Raw genomic sequence first — 17,613 nt, 5'->3', positions numbered from 1 at the left:
TCTGAAGTATATAATATGCAGATGATGTGAAGGAAGCATGTGGCGGCAGAATTTGATCAGCCAGGGAGGGGGAGAGAGAATATGGCTACCATAGACAAGGACATATGAGTTATGTTCTCACTACATCACATCCCCACACTTACTAATATCCTTGGAAGAACATCATAACAGCAAACAGCATGAAATCTAGCTCCCACCAAACAAACACAGGACAGCACGGCAACTGTACTTGTTGCTAGAATTAACTCCAGAAGGATCTGAAAATGTTTGCAGAAGTCAGGAATAGCATCTTCTCGATTCGTGCAGCTTTTCACAGAGCTTTTTCAAAGTGCGTTATAGTTCAGCTGCTACAGCCCAGTTATTTCTTCGCCAACATTCCTACAAGTTATAATCTTTAAAAAATTCCTTATATTCAGATACATTGATGAGACAACACAAGGACTGAAGACCATTCTGATCCGTTTCATTATCTCTTCCTCAAGAGTGAAGAGGAAAAAATGCAGGAACTCTACAGAGACAAATACGTTACTGTGAAGTGCTTAATTACAAAGCCTTGACATAATCCAACTGCAGCAAGCGTGAAAGATAAGGCAGTCACAGAGTCTGTGGGCAGGCAAAAGATCACAAGAATCGCAGCAGTCCTTGTGGGCAACTGAGGGCACAGTAAGCCAAAAAGCTGGCGGATAGGTGGGAAGATTGGAGAATAAACTGGAAGATTCAGCAACATATTGATAAGCCTTCCCTTATCAATATGTTGCTGAAGAACAACAGCAGGGCCTGAGGGTTTATATAGGAGAAAATGGGAGGTGGTTGGTTCCCCATGGTCACCTGACTGTTTCAGGAAGGTTCTGCCCAGAGTTTTTGCTACTTGGCTCCAAGTTCCTCTGGCATACATATTTTCCAGTAGCAGGAGCCTGCAGCACTTGACAAATACAACCCGCCTATCGTTTCAGGTGGATAGCCATGTTGGTCTGCAGTAGAACAGCAAGATCCGAGCCCAGTAGCACCTTAGAGACTAGCAAGATTTCCAGAGTATAAGCTTTTGAGACTCAAAGCTCCCTTCGCCGGATACCTGCCTATAACTTTCCACAACAATTAGTAACCTCCTGAGTTACAAATGAATGGCCTAGGCCTTTTCCACATACCTTGGTTGGGAGTTCTGCAGCCTTAACTACTTGTACATGCTGTATAAAATTTGATTCTGTGGGTTTTTAATTTGCCATTTCTCAGTTGCATTGGATTAATTTCTCATCAGGTATATAGAAAACCCCGCCTTAGTTGCCCCCCCCCCATTTTACTCAATTCGCCACTCATGTTATTCTTGCAAATCTATGACCCATCGTGGTTAATGACAAGCAGCAATTCAGTCGCACAAAGAATCAGCCTTAGTCTTAGGCAGTCCCCCATGTGCCTCTTAGAGTAGATGATGACACTGTAGTGGAGCGAGCACATAACTATTGTGTGAAGTTGCCGTGGTATGATGTTTTTAACAAATAGCTGAACACATAGACCTGTGAATCAGATGTAACTTATCAGTGCATACGTTACTGTTCAGGACGGCAGAGTTTCATATGCCCCTTCTTTTTCCATCTCTTGTGTTTTCTTTTGTATTCGTTTTCCTACCTTGCCCCAATCACTCATGCCACCTCATTTTTCTTTGCTTTTTCTCATATTCCCCTCAGAGGTGAATGACCACTAATCATAGAGCAATGGGCTGAGAAGGGTCCTATTATTTAAGCAATAGTATCATTAAGTAAACCAACTTCTCTCTCTGGCCAACTTCAAAAGCAGTGAGTAGGGTTGCCAGGTCCCTTTTTGCCACCAGGGGGAGGTTTTGGGGGCAGAGCCTGAGGAGGGAAGGGTTTGGGGAGGGAAGGGACTTCAATGGCATAGAGTCCAATTGCCAAAGCGGCCATTTTCTCCAGGTGAACTGATCTCTGTCGGCCGGAGATCAGTTGTATTAGCAGGAGATCTCCAGCTAGTACCTGGAGGTTGGCAACCTTACCAGTGAGGCTGGTTTACAATGGGGTTAACAGTGTACTTCTGTGTCATCCTAGCTACATCCCTTGCTATAGGGATGTTTTACCATTCCCTAAACTATCTGAGCTCTTGGCAGCTGAAGTGAAGACATTCACAAAAGCAAGGGTATCCCTATGGGCCACATGAGCTAAACCCCTCCCCTCTGGAGGCAAATCTCAATGTTCCAATGTCTTCTGTCCCCCCCCCCCCCGCAAGTCCACATCAAGATGTAACAAAGTCCTACACGATTGGTGAACACCACTCCTGTTAACTCTTCATGAGACTAAATCGGACCTGTTCTATATATCATCCACAGTGGCACGGGAGCGTTCTGTTGACAGCTGCTCCTATACAGCTGCAGGGCAGCCCCCACCATTAGCAGGAGGAGTCAAAGGGCGAAAACGCACAGTCACTTTAGCCTCTTTTATTCCCTGTTTCAGCCAGGATTCAGCCAGGATCGAACGCACGTTTGGCGAAACGCATGCGTTCGATCCTGGCTGGATTCTGGCTGAAACAGGGAATAAAGGAGGCTAAAGCGACCGTGCGTTTTCGCCCAAAGGCACTTGAATAATAAGCCACCTAAACCCTTCCATCCTCCATACAAACGCTATGAGCCAGAGGAAAAGAATTGTTTGAACGATGACTTGATTTCTTCCTTTTCTGCTAAAATTCCTTCATAAGGAAGGGATGAAGCCTGAGGCCTGTGCATTGAATTACATTGGGGGTCCTGAATTTCAGCATTTTTTCTCCAGTTCCTTTGTAGGCATAGATACAGAAGTATTTATTATATTGTAGAAGACGCATTCTGCTGAACACATACACCCATGGTCTCCCTGTGTCCTTATATTCAAAGGCAGCTGTTCAGACATTTGGCAGACATAATTTACCACCTTAAATATTTATTTTTCCTCTGAATTTTTAATGTATCTACAGGCATAAATTTATGTATCAAACATTTCCTGGTTGGTCTGGTATGTTTTTATTTCTTCTCCGAGGTCAGATGGTCCTAGAAGAAAGGCAGCATACACACAATCTGTTAGCAATACCATGGCGAAACATGCCTAACACACACAAGTCAGATGGAAGCTGCTTAGTGAAGTGAATACGGATGGACTTAATCCATCTAATGCAGGTTGAATATCCCTTATCCAGACTTATCCAGAAGTGGTCCGTATTTTGGATCTTTCTGTATTTTGGAATATTTTGGATTTTTTGCATATACATAATGAGATACCTTGGGGATGGGATCCAAGTCTAAACAAGAAAATCCTTTAAGTTTTATATATACTTTATACACCTATCCTGAATGTAATTTTAAACAATATTTTTAATGATTTTGTGTACATTGAACCATCAATGGCACTGCTAAGGGCCTTTGAGTAAGGCCTGCAAGCTGGCTCAAAAGGTCCAGTTTTCGGATCAGTCTAAATATCGGCTGTCTGGATAAGGGATAATCAACCTGTAGTAAAAAGGGGCAAAATAAAATGTCCCATTGTTTTGCTGAATTAGCAGCTTGGGGAACAGACACCCATCTTGGTTGCCGTGAAACTTCCTGGCTTTTATTTGCACTGGTTACCGGAATGGAATAATAGCGACATCCATGCCCATCCCTGACGGTCCTGTCCTTGGCTCCAGCAGTTTCAGCCCTACAAAAAGTAGCCATGCAGACAGGAATCTAAGCAGGTGAGCTAACAATGCATGAAGCCATAGATTAAAGGACAATACAGGATACAGCCAGTGTCAGCATAACTCAAAGTAAGCAGAATAGTCGGAATAAAAGACAAGAGGGACTAACTGCCACCGGTTTCTGCTTGGTGCTGTGCTGCTTAGGGCCTCGTGTGCTATGGCTCCTCTCCTTGACACAATTTAATGCACAGTTAAATTGTGGAACTCCCTGCCCCAGGATGTGGTGATGGCTGCCAACTTGGAAGGCTTTCAGAGGGGAGTGGACGTGTTCATGGAGGAGAGGGCTATCCATGGCTACTAGTCAAAATGAATATTAGTCATGATGCATGCCTGTTCTCTCTAGGATCAGAGGAGGATGCCTATTATAGTAGGAGCTGTGGAACACAGGCAGGATAATGCTGCTGCAGTTGTCTTGTTTGTGGGCTTCCTAGAGGCACCTGGTTGGCCACCGTGTGAGCAGACTGCTGGACTTGATGGGCCTTGGTCTGATCCAGCATGGCTTTTCTTATGGTCTTACTTTTCTGCACACTACCACTGCACTGAGCACTATGATGGAAACATGCCAGCATGTTGCAGTTGGCTGCACAAGCATCACAGCCCTCCCATTCTTGCTCCATGTTTTATCTGGATAGTAGGAGAAGGAAGGATACAACAAAGAATAGTTTAAAAACTCACATTTAGAGTTCTAAAAATGCCTGTCATCCAGCTTTTAACATACAGCTGTGATAACAAAGAGGCCAAGGTATAAGGAGGATTGCATCAGCCCCACTTATATACGAGCTGAGCATGTAAAGGGCAGCAAACATGTAAAATCTCCTTGTCCTACACAGTCCTGAAAGATCCAGGGCTGGCATGTATCTGCCCTACTGGGCAGAAGTTTCTTCTTTGCCTTGTAGCAGTCCCCCGTCCATGGCAACATGGTCATTATGAGTGGAACTAGAATTTCGCAAGCCACCCCTTAACTTATCTTGAAAAGAGTTACTAACATGCAAAGTCAGTTTCTGTTCATGGCAAAATGAGGCAGAGGACTCATTCCCTGCCACTAAAGATCTCCATATGAAAAATGTGAAAACCAAAAAAATTGAAAATAAAACCAAAAATGTGGGGAAAAAACCAAAGCACCTCTGTACGGGGCACCTGAAAGGTACCTCAAGGGCATCCATTCTAACATCAGGCTTAAAGCGGGATCTTCCACATACTACCAACATCCACACCATACATCAACCTTCTGTTGATTAACCCACATCATCCGAACCATAGTGTGGCACATCTGGAGAGCAAACAAGATGCATTACATCAGAATCACCTGCCAGAAAAATGCATAGTTTAGTAAAGCAGCCCCACAAGCAGAAGGGCATAAAGTTGACTTCCATGGTCTTACTTCCATGTATGCTCAAACTAAGGAGCAGGTTTGGGGGACTATGGAGTGTTTTTTTCTGTCAGCAGAGGTAGTGATTGCCTTCTGCGAGCGAGGGCCCTTTCAATCATGAAAGAAACAATCTTCCAAAGAGTCCCACCAGTTCAAGTCTTGTCCATGTTAATGGAGCTTGCAATGGCGAGGCCATTTTGAGGATGAGACGACGAGTCGGTTTTCTTTCTGGCTGCATTCTAGTGCCCTTGCTGCTGCTGCTGTTATTCTGAGTTGCGTCGTAAACAGGATTTTTAATTGAAAATACATTTGTCGATACATTTCACATGGTATTATTTTGCACACGCCTGGCCATCCTTTCCGTTAACTCCCATAATTTATCCAATGAAAATGTGCAGTTAGCATCAGAAAGGTCACCCTTCCTCGCCTCCAACAAACAAAACTCATTGATTAAAAGGTGATAATGTGGCAAATTAAGCATGTCTTTTGGACTCATATGCACAGCCTCCCAAAAAAACCAAACCCAATCCGTCAAGAAAGCCTTTTATTTTAATTCCATGCATTGCCACCATTTCTCATGGACCACATTTTCAAAAGCATGCAAGCACTCCGGCTTGCACGCTCCCCATCTCTGGTGCTCAGCCCTAGCACACTGGTCAGGGACCCACGCATTAGAGTTGGAGTGTGCCAGGTTTGGGTGCGTACAGTATCATGCACACAACAGGTCTCGCCTTTTGGGCTTTTCGAAATGAGGTCCGACTGACATAGTTCTGCTGGTGTGCATGGTATGCGTTGCAAGTGTCGTTTGTCCGGTGCGTAGTGGGTAGCCCGTGTCCATACGTCAAAGGGTCACATTCTCCAGAACATGTCTGTCGCTTCATGCGTCCGGAAGGTTGTTCTGTTAACGCCCATCCTTCATGCTGTGGCATGCTACCCCGCCCTTGGCAGTGCTGCCTGCATCCCACCATTCAGAGTAAATATCTGCAAAAGTGGCTGTGGCTGCTGGAGAAAGAGGGATTCTGCATGTGAAGCAGGTGGGAAGACAGGAAGGGAGGCTGTGGGCGAAAACGCAAGGTCACTTTAGCCTTCTTTATTCCCTGTTTCAGCCAGGATTCAGCCAGGATCGAACGCATGCATTTCGCCAAACATGCGTTCGATCCTGGCTGTATCCTGGCTGAAACAGGGAATAAAGGAGGCTAAAGCGACCATGTGTTTTTTCGCCCTGTGTCTACTGCAATCTCAGACGATAATAGATGAATGGGACCGCCCCTAAGAGCGAGCAGGGGGAGATCGCTCTTAGGGGCTTTGCTTCCTTACCTGTGTTACCTGCATCACCTTTCACCAAATCCTCACTTTTCCCACGTGCAAATATAGATCTGCCTGCCTTGTTTGACAAACTTGGTCGACAGCAGGTATGTTTACAGGAAATTATTGAGGCTGAAATCTTGGGGGCTGGGGCTTTGCCGAGCTTTCTGTGAAGAAGGGAGCCAGAGGCAATCACTAGGTGGGATTCTGAAGCGTGGCTACTTTTTTCAGCGTCCTCTTGCCTCGTCCTGGGCCCTTGTCTCCACTGCCAGTTGCAAGCACTCGGTCCTATTTCTCTCCAGCACTTATGTACTATTTCCAGCATGCACACATATGCCCTCTGCAACGCTGACCTGCCCCCTTCCCAGGTTTTTCACATATACATTTCACACTCGTTCACCTGTACATAGAGGTGTCGAATACATTGGTCGAGCCCAGAGCTGCTGGAATGGACTGTGTCTGAATGCACTTCGCCTGAAGCAGCCATTTTGAATGCTCCCCTGCAAACACACACATACACACTACAAAACTCCTTCAACGCTGAGTGTCAGTACAACAGAGTGAAAGGTCCTTGTTCAATCCTCTCCTTGCTGTGCCATATTTTTACCCACGGGGGTTATTAAAACATGAATACCATCTGTCTTCTGAAGTGGTACAGGCTATTCTTTCACCTCAGGACTCTCTCACATCACTACTATTTCATTCTACTCCATGTGTAGATCCTGTCAAAGGACTGGCATTTGCCTCTTGGAGAATTATACATGCACACTCATGCACACCCTTTTGCCTCTGTTAGTCTTCAACAATGTCTGGAGATGGAGGAAGATTGGAAAGAATGCCTTACCTCCCATGTAAAATTGAATGCTCATTCCTCAGTCATATCTCAAATGAACTGGCTGAGCAATATCAGATATGGGGATGGGTCCTTAATCAAGCAGATTCTAGTGCGAATTAAAAAAAAACTAAGGGCGAAAACGCATGGTCGCTTTATCCTCCTTTAATCCCTGTTTCAGCCAGGATTCAGCCTGGATCGAATGCATGTGTTTCGCCTAATGTGCGTTCGATCCTGGCTAAAACAGGGATTAAAGGAGGATAAAGAGACCATGCGTTTTCGCCCTAAGTGAAGAATGTAACTGTGAATTATAATCATCATCCCCCAAAATGTTTGTTACAAATTTTAAGTGGAACATGACAGGCCGTTAAGAGACAATTCTATTCTGGCATATAGGAAGCTCATGTTATGATGGCGCTCATGTGTTAATTCTGGGAGCCGAGTCTCTTCCCAAATGTCTGCTACCTCCTGATTGGATTTGCATGAGGGGATGACTGACTTTTAACCATTCCCAACTTGGTGAGCCTAACAAGGTTGTCTGAGCGCAGTCTGCAATCTCAGGAGTCGCCTGCATTGAAACTTGGAAAGCAGCTGCCATGCCACTGAAATGTACCATATAGTCTTCTTCTTTTTTCCAAAGTGCAACCAAGATGATATTTCTCTGTCTCACTAGAGATGTTCTGTGTGTGTGTGTGTGTTCTGTGCAGCAGTCCCATCTCAAACCCCCTTTATTGAATTGCGTGATTTATCTCTGGTTAGCAATCTCAGGTATTTCAGCGAAAAGGGATTCCGTTCATGATTTCATTTCTTGTCGCTTATTGTTTCTATGCATGCCGCTGCTTTTCCCGTGGCCCTCATTTAGAAGGTCCCATTTTTTTAATTTGAAAGTTTCGTTTTTTATTTATTGTTTACCTTCATATGTTCTTTTTCCTGTCTTCTGCACCTTCCTCTTTATTTCTGTCCCCAATCATCTGAAAGTTTGCTAAAGAGTGGGTAAGTGCGTCCTACATTTTTTTTCTTTTCTTCCAAGTTCCTGTTGTAGTCTGTGACTGTTCCATTGAAAGAAGGAGAGAGAGAAAACACTGAGCAGCTCAAACTAGCTAGGAGCTCTAGTCAATGCTGAAGGACCGAATGTCTCACACTTCTAATTGCCCCTCACACTCCTCATTCCCCAAAGCACGATTTAGTATTTATAGCAGATTTGTCTCGTCTAATGGTTTTTCCCCCCTTTTGAATGTTAACATTTTAAAATAACATTAGCGCAAACAAGTGGAAATAAATACAGTGACTAAGATCAGCGCTTTTTTTGTTTTATTTAATGCAGGGGGAGGGAGAATGTGGAAAAACAGCCATCATATTTTAAATATTTGTTCTTTTCTTTTTGGCAAAAACAAAGGGATACACGGTAGACTTGGCTTAGTCATGGAAACCCTGTCAAAAGGAAACATGTTTTGTTAAAGTTAGCAGAAATTGTTCATGTCTGGCCTGAAAGCACGCCCCGCCCCGCCCTTGGTGTATCTATAGGGTTGCCAGGTCCCTCTTCGCCATCAGCGGGAGGTTTTGGGGGCAGAGCCTGAGGAGGGTGGGGTTTGGGGAGGGGAGGGATGCCATAGAGTCCAGTTGCCAAAGCGGCCATTTTCGCCAGGTGAACTGATCTCTGTTGGCTGGAGATCAGTTGTAATAGATGGAGATCTGCAGCTAGTACCTGGAGGCTGGCAACCCTATGTATCAATCAGAGCTCAGTAGCTCAGCAAGGTTTGATCTGGTCAGTAACTGAGTGGGAGACCTTCAGGGAAAACTGGTGCCATGTAGGAAGTGATGCTGAATGTTCTAGTGATGTCCCTCCATCCTATGCAAAGCACCGACCCACTGCCTCAGCATGGTACTAATCAAGGGGGCCTCAGTGCTGTACTTGACATTTTTTTGCATGAGTCAGAACAACCATGTCTCGAGTCATTTTTTTACAATTGGTCATAAAGGCCCCAGTTTGCTCAAGTGCTAAATAAGCATATGCGGAAGCTCTTTGGATATTTAGGTCTGTTGCTATTTTTATTTTATTGTTTGGTTTGTTTTCCACTTGGGTTTCTGGAAGCATGGGGCCTTTTATACCCAATGACTTCACTTGTTATGAATCAGCTCCTTGGTGTGTCCCTGCCAATCATTGGCAGCTTTGCTGTGGGCTGAGAGATGGCTGCCATGCTGCTCCATAGTGGGGGCCACATCTCAGTGATCCTTAAAGAATGTGAATGTCTTAATGGCAACGCGTTGTGTCGATCGGAACTAAAGAGCAGACTTCATGTGCTCTCTCAACACTAGCCCCTATTATCCAGATTTACGTTACAGCCGAAAGATTCTGGGTTTTGTCCTCTGCTGCATGCATTTGTCTCGCGTTAACATTCACTCAGCTGCATGCGTGGAACCGAAGCTAGGATCTGACCATGATTGATTCACAAAATCCTGTGGGAGTCTCCTCAGTCAAAAGCCTCATGTAAATGTGAATTCATTACTGTCCACTACACTAGAGCATGTGTTAATCATTTAATGTCATAATTGATACCCCCCAAAAAAGACTGATGTGCTAATTACCATTGATTTATGCTAATAATATTTTGCCTCTGTCTTCCCCCCCCTTTAGCACCAGTATCATTCAAAAATAGATGAACTAATTGAAGAAACCGTCAAAGAAATGATAACGCTTCTAGTAGCAAAGGTAACATCCCGCTTCAGGTGAAACGGTTCACTGTTAATATCACTCCTTTTTTTTAAAGAGCTTTTCCATTAAAATATGACACATTAAGAAGTTCAGATCATTTGTTGTTTCTCACAGGAGAGATCATACATCACTCACTCTTGACAGCTTGAATGCCTCATGGTTACAATATATGGGAGATCGAGTAAAACAAAGGTTTCAACCTAGAGCTCGTGGGTCACATTTAGACCACAGAACTCTTATTGTTTGGAACCTGGTCAGGGCCTGTTAGCTGCGGTCCCCTAATGCCAGATTCCCAAAACAGCCCCAGGACAACAAGCTGTCAGCTTTATAGTCTCTGAGTCCATTGTCACCACTTTGAAGATTCTTTGTTACACAGCTGCACCAATTCCCTTCATCTTGGCCAAGCCACACTTCTTCTCTCCCTTCCTCAATCATCCAACGTATTTCCTAATGGACATACAAACCCCTTGAGCACTTAAGTCATCATGTGGCATCCCACTTGGCTGCCTTCTGTAACTGAGGTAAAATTGGTATCTATAAAGGAGCTATGAGGCCCCACGTGTGGAATGCTCTCTCCTTGAGACTCAAACTACTGACTTCCTTCTGGCCTTCAGAAAAAGGTGAGGAGTACTTAGATTTATCAGGCCTTGGCCAATTAGGTGTTGTTGTTTTTAATTTTCTGCTTGTTTGCATGTTTTGACATAATTGATTTGGAGTGTATTTTATTGTTTAATAGAATTGTACATTATTTTTATTATCATAAAACAAATGCTGCTTCTCTTAGAATCATAGAATCATAGAGTTCGGAGGGACCATACAGGCCATCTAGTCCAACCCCCTGCTCAATGCAGGATCAACCTAGAGAATCCCTGATAAGTGCTTGTCCAGCCTCTGCTTAAAGACTGCCTGTGAGGGGGAGCTCACCATCTTCCTAGATAGCTGTTTCCGCTGTCAAACAACTCTTACAGTAAAATAAAAAATCCCTAATATCCAGCTGGTACCTTTCCAGCCGCAAAATAAACGCATTATTGCAAGTCCTATCTTCTGCTGTTAACAGGAACAGCTCCCTGCCCTCCTCTAAGCCCTTCAGTTAATTAAAGCTAGCAATCATGTCCCCCCTCAACCTCGTCTTCTCCAGACTGAACATTCCCAACTCCCTCAGCCTTTCCTCACAGGGCTTGGTCTCCAGGCCCCTGATCATTCTCGTCCATCCCCTCTGCACCCTCTTGATTCTGTCCACATCCTTTTTGAAGAGAGGCCTCCAGAACTGAATACAATATTCCAGGTGTGGACTGATCAATGCTGTGTACAGTGGAACTATGACATCTTGCGATTTGGATATTATGCCTCTGTTGATGCACCCCAAGATCACATTAGGTTTTTTTGTCCCTGCATCACACTGGCTGCTCATATTTAACTTACGGTCCACCCGTACCCCAAGATCTTGTTCACACACACTGCTACCCAGAAGTGTATCCCCCATCCAGTATGCATGTCCCTCATTTTTTTTACTCACATGTAGAACTCGGCACTTATCCTTGTTGAATTGCATCTTGTTCACATCCGCCCACTTTTCCAGTATGCTCAGATCTCATTGAACACACTTTTCCAGTGTGTTCAGATCTCATTGAACACACTTTTCCAGTGTGTTCAGATCTCTTCCTAACTAGTTTTCTTTTATCTGCTAGTGATTCATCTGGGCCAGGAAAAAGTAGTGTGAACATGATGCAGTTGCTAAGCAACTATAGGGCATTCTTTATAACCACCTCCAAACATACTCTGATATATTTACTAAAGCCACCACAACTTGGAGACAGAGGTTGGAGAGCGAGCCACAACTCCCATCCAGCCTCAGTTGCTTGCCAAATCAATCACAATAAAATGTGCTCGCAAAATTGACCATCACTAACTCATAATGCCCCTTGTAGTGGAACAACATGGCTGTTCCAAATACAACTGTTTTGGCTGCATGAAATGCTAAGCTCCCAGAAGTCGAGCACGTTCCACCTGTGTCCTGCCCTGTACATGGAAGCAAGTTAGATGGCCCTTACTGTGCACTGTTAATGGATTATAAATTAGGGTTGCAATCTCTGGGTTGGAAAATACATGGAGATTTTGGGGGTGGAGCCTAAGGGTGGGGTTTGGGGAGGGGAGGGACTTCCATGGGGTATAATGCCATAGAGGCCACCCTCCAAAGCAGCCATTTTCTCCAGGGGAACTGACCTCTGTTGCCTGGAGATCAGTTGTAATCCCAAGAGATCTCCAGCCACCACCTGGAGGCTGGCAACCGTAATTATAAATATGTGAGTACTATGTAAGTAATACCTCTCATTACACAAAATGTGTTCTTATTTAACTTAATGTATTCGATATACATCAGTCACTGGGTATTTGTCCATACATTAAAAGTTGTAGTCAAATCAGTGCTGCTCGTGATTTTCATGCAGAAGAGAATAATCCTCAGATCTTCAGAAAACGAACGTGAATTTTTTCACACAACATTGCAGCCTTTTATTTGTTATTTATTAAAATATTTACCCTCCGCCTTTCCTCTTGCCTCAAGGCAGCTTGCCAATAGTTGTATGTTATCAATCAGAGGTAGTAGGAGGAAAGTGGATATAAATACCCCTGCAAATTTAGAAGCGATCACACTGGTATGTGCCATATGGTTTACGGCATCCATTTATCTAAAGTGCTGTTTCAGCCAGTTCTCCATTTTGCAACCCAGAATTTGGTCTGTGATCCTCGTAACACTCACTGACTGCATCTCACCTCTTACAGAAGTAAGAAGAACGTGACCTTTACCTGAGACCCTGGAGGGTCGCTGCCAGTCTGAGTAGTCAATACTGATTTAATGGACCAAGGGTCTGATTCAGTATAAGGCAGCTTCATGTGTTCATGTGTTCACATACACAAACTGTGCATAGTGTCTTCACTACCCCAAGCCAAATTCCAATGTATCTTAGGGTAATAAAATTTCACCCAAACTAGCTTATGTATCGGGTGCCACAAGTCAGTCCGTTTCACAGAATCCAGGGGAGGTTTCAAATATCTGTCTTAAGTAGTTAGTAATGTTTTCGGTATTTATGGGGCTATTTTCTACCTCAAGCACATTATCTGTCTGTGGTGAGGTAGCTGTTTTCCAATGAAGCGCATGATTTGTGCCAGCCGACAGACAACTATAACACTTCACTTCAGTGGTTCCCTGGATCAGTTTACTTATGCAAAAATGAACAGGGCTTTTTAAAATCCCAATACTTTAAAATGGGCTGGGACAATAAAGCACCCCAATGTTAAAATCAGTAGATTTTTTAAAATGTCTTAAGTGTTAATCTTTTTACAGAATGAAAACTGCTAAGTGGTACGTGACAGTACTTTGGGGGCTCTGGCTTGGGTCCTAAGCAGCACCAGTGGAGTTGTACTAGAGCAGGGGTCCCCAGTGTGGTGCCTAGAGCTGCCAGCTCTGGGTTGGAAAATACTTGGAGATTTTTGGGGTGGAGCCTGAGGAGGGCGGGGTTTGGGGAGGGACTTCAATGCCATAGAGTCCAATTGCCAAAGCGGCCATTTTCTCCAGGTGAACTGATCTCTATCGGCTGGAGATGAGTTGTAATAGCGGGAGATCTCCAGCTAGTACATGGAGGTTGGCGACCCTAGTGGTGCCTGTGAGCATCATGGTGCCCACTGACCCCTTTCTACATGCCTGCCAAGTGTTGTTTTTTTTAGAAAGTAGGTGGGACCAGGTGGTGCTTTTGCCCAGCAGAACTTCTCATTGGCTGTGCAGATTTTTTTTTAAAAACTCACACAATGTTTTGCATCTGCCACCCCAGCACAAGGATCTTCATTGTGTGGCTGAAGGGAAGCTGTGTGTAAGCAAGAAAATGCTTTTAAATAATCTTTTCATTTTCAAAGGCATCCTGTTAGCAGAGCTTCTGCCTGAGATCTTGAAGATTTACTACGAGAGTTATGGGGAACCTCACTCCCTGATATTTTGTGGCCGGCTTTGCCTCCTGCAATAGCTGTTTCGTGGCTGTGCACAGCATCCTGTGCCCACAGGCTCAGAAAGGTTGGGAACCCCTATACTAGAGGAAGGTCCCCCCTCATTTCACTTCAGCTCTCTGTGCCCTCCCTGCATTGGGCTCCTACGGGTCAGTGGACCCAAAGGAGTAGTGTTGCGAGCAAATCAGGAGTCTGCAGCAGGAGGGAGGAATTAGCAAAAATCTCCCTCCCCTCCTCCACAGGCAGAAAAGCCGTTCTCCTGTGCCGACAGAACGTCACCTTAGGAGCCAAGCCATTGTTTACTGATGCGCAAGTGTCCTCAAAGGACAAAGTTGTTGATCTCTATGCATTCTGCCAAAAATGTTAATTTGGGAGTACGTTTTATTCCATATTAGCAAAGGGGTTTTTGAAAAATTGAAATAAATCAACCAACAGAATACTGTAAGGATCACACAACCAACAGTAAGGATCACACAATAAATATAAGGACCTGTAGGATAGAAGGTTCAGTGGTGCCATTCTGAATTGCATCAATGAACCTACCTACCTCTGGGGGGAAGAAGTTGTGAATTTCCTGCACTGTGTGTGTGGGGGGGGAGGGGTAGACTAGATGACCGTGATGGTTCCTTCCAACTCTGTGATTCTATGATTTTCTACCAGCTGGTACTCATCTCCAGGAACAATTTACTTCTTGCACCTTATGGTTGGGAGCTGCATACCTCTTGTAATGCACAGACAGCACACGTTTAACTTGCTTCCAGCATATGTAGGATGGTTGGTATTTTTGTTACCAAAAGTAAGTTCAGGGTTTGGTTTGTTTTTTAACTTTTGCCTGACAAAACATGGTTTTGGGGTATCATTTTGAGGCCAAAACTGTCAGACGACTTCAAGACGGAATTGGGGGGGGGGGGCTAGTTGTAAAAAGGGTGTAAAAATGTTTGTTCTTTCAAAACAACTGTTTCCAGATAGAAATCATATAAAATAACTGCTACTAGTAGTTAATGATTAATTTATACCTATCTGTATTTGCTTTAAGAATTTATTCCATGACACAGAACTAATATTTTAGAGCAAATTATCAGCTATAAGTCTCACACCCTTACTCTAGAGTAACCCAAAGGTCTCCAAACACACACACTTTAGATTTGCCAAAGATTTCTTGCTAGCTAATATCTATACCAAAATCCATGGAGTTTCAGGTTCATACCAGCGATGCTTTTGCTACAAGGTTGCTGATACACTTCTAATTTGTACAATAGCAATCAAGAACACAATTGGCGGGAGAGGGGCTTTTATTTTTAGTGGGGTCTTGGATTTTTTTTGTGATTGAAATATCTCTTTTTCAGTTTGTCACCATTCTGGAAGGAGTCTTGGCCAAACTATCCAGATATGATGAAGGAACATTGTTTTCTTCTTTCCTGTCTTTTACTGTAAGTTGACTTCTCCCCTCTCCCCGCAGTTTCCCTGATTTTTGTGTCTGAGTTTTAATATTCTGCTTGCAAAGGAAAACCATTCCTACTCTATATTTATCTAAATGCTGATAGCTAAAACAAAAGGATCTAATTGACTGAAGGATGCTTATTCTTAACTGTAAAATAATAAGGGAGGCACAGGCACTATATATTTTCAGTGATCACCGGTTTCCAGAAAATCCTCAACTTTGATATTTTCTGTTTATTTTTTTAACCTACCTTTTGTCAATGAAATTATGAATATGGTATTCAGAATTGAAGACAATGTAGAAGGCATTCCTGTTCATCACCGGCACATGCAGTAAATCCATAGCCCAGGAATGAAGGGTTCAGGCTGTACACGTAGTCTAAGCTCAGGGAGGCCTGCAGGAAGTCAGGAAAGAAGGATTTGCAGTGCAAGTCAAAGGCCAGTAGACACTGGAATCCAGAATCAAGAGGGGCAGCCTCATCCTAAGATGAGGGGTATTCTAAGAAGAGGGGTATTCATGGCTACTAGTCAAAATGGATACTAGTCATGATGCATAACTATTCTCTCCAGGATCAGAGAAGCATGCCTATTATATTAGGTGCTTTGGAACACAGGCAGGAGGATGCTGCTGCAGTCCTCTTGTTTGTGGGCTTTCTAGAGGCACCTGGTTGGCCATTGTGTGAACAGACTGCTGGACTTGATGGGCCTTGGTCTGATCCAGCATGGCCTTTCTTATGTTCTAAGACACCAACAGCAGCACATCACCTACATCACTAGTTAGTCCTATGCTCATCCTGCAAAGGTGGAATCAGACCGTACTAGATCTCACATCAAAGTGGGCAGAGCCCTTTCGGCCAGCAACAGGCTGAATGAAAGCAAACTAAAAGAGAGAAGCCAGGGCAGAAACTGTGCTACACAGACACTCATTCAACTGGGCACACTGCTGTCAGGTACAGAGCAGGGCATTTGGATTTCAAACTGGATTCCCCCATCAGGCCTGGTGATGGGACCAGAAGAATCAATGGGGAGATTTGCCCTATGGACTGCCACGGTGTTATAGTCTTTCGCCTATATAGTTCTACATTTATATAAGGCCAGGGGCCCAGCGTAAGTAGACCTACACCGGCATCCATGCCATTTTGCATGGCACAAGTGGCATGGACGCTGGCTTAGGGGTCACATTGGCTCCTAAGAGCATTCTGGGGGGGCCTTCAGGATTGCATATTTCACTACACTAAATGTAGGTAACTTCAGGAGACCATTAAAATCTAGCTCCCTAAATCTTGACATCCAGTGGTGTGCATAAATATAGTCACACTTCTCATGCCAATCTCCAAATTAGCCTTTAAAATATAAGGAAAATATTTCAAACATAATAAAAACTTTTGTTTAATAAACAACTGTAACCAGAGAAGTATGAAACTGAAACAGGGGCCAAATTTTGCAATCTGAACACCCAGAACAGTGCTCGAGACACAACATAAAATGTTCGTATAATTATAAACTCCAGATTAAAGTTCAAAATAAAACAGAGTGCAATAAATCTAATAATATTGTCGAAGGCTTTCACGGGCAGAGTTCATTGGTTCTTGTAGGTTATCCGGGCTGTGGGAAAGAAAATTCCAAGACCATGGTTACACAGCCCGGATAACCTACAAGAACCAAATCTAATAATCTTTGCTCGTTTCTGCAACAGCATTAAAGAGCCTTTTAGACACTGTAAAAGATGGTGTCTTGAAGGGGAAGCACGAAAGAAGGTTGATGGTGAAATGAGCAAAGAGCTTACATGGTCTGTAACATCTTCCGATGTGTATAATGCAGAGAGCAGGGCATGAGGTGGGACAGTGTGTTTCCCCCTCCCCTCCTTAGAAGCAGTCCCTTTAGGTGCCAGCATCAGAGGATGTGCGGAGGTAGCAGCTTTTGCGGCAGCGGAAGTGCCAGCATCAGCCCTAGGAGACAGTGCGATGTGTAGCTCTTCGTTTGCTGGGGAGCCAAGCTGTTCCTTGGTGGATGCTGCCTCTCTGGCAACGCATAATATTGTTTGCAGTGAGTGGCATGGATTACGGTCTGGCTCCTTGCCTCTCCACAAATGGAATTTGGAGCACATCCAGCTGGCTGTCATTTGGGGGGACAGAAGTTCCCGTTCAGCTCTTCTGATTGCCGCAGCCCTACCATGCAGACCTGTGCTGGTCCTCAGTCCAATCCAGGTTTGCAGCCTGAATCATTACTACATTAAATATGGAAACATGTTGA

General features: G+C 44.1%; 1 protein-coding gene across 18 annotated transcripts in view; it reads left to right on the top strand.

Moving 5' to 3' along the window:
• Window positions 1–17,613, top strand: part of CADPS (calcium dependent secretion activator) — a 460,327-nt gene that overhangs the window by 378,106 nt on the left and 64,608 nt on the right. For 11 of the 18 annotated variants that reach the window (XM_056867189.1, XM_056867199.1, XM_056867188.1 and 8 more), the window contains 3 exons: window positions 8,190–8,204; window positions 9,847–9,921; window positions 15,267–15,350. In XM_056867189.1, the coding sequence (XP_056723167.1) occupies window positions 8,190–8,204; window positions 9,847–9,921; window positions 15,267–15,350 (174 nt within the window). The remainder of the gene's footprint in view (window positions 1–8,189; window positions 8,205–9,846; window positions 9,922–15,266; window positions 15,351–17,613) is intronic. The other 7 variants (XM_056867190.1, XM_056867196.1, XM_056867198.1 and 4 more) reach the window with 1 other exon arrangement.

This window comes from Euleptes europaea, chromosome 1, assembly GCF_029931775.1.
Source record: "Euleptes europaea isolate rEulEur1 chromosome 1, rEulEur1.hap1, whole genome shotgun sequence".
Classification (NCBI taxonomy): domain Eukaryota; kingdom Metazoa; phylum Chordata; class Lepidosauria; order Squamata; family Sphaerodactylidae; genus Euleptes; species Euleptes europaea.
This window is presented reverse-complemented; position numbering and strand designations above follow the sequence as displayed.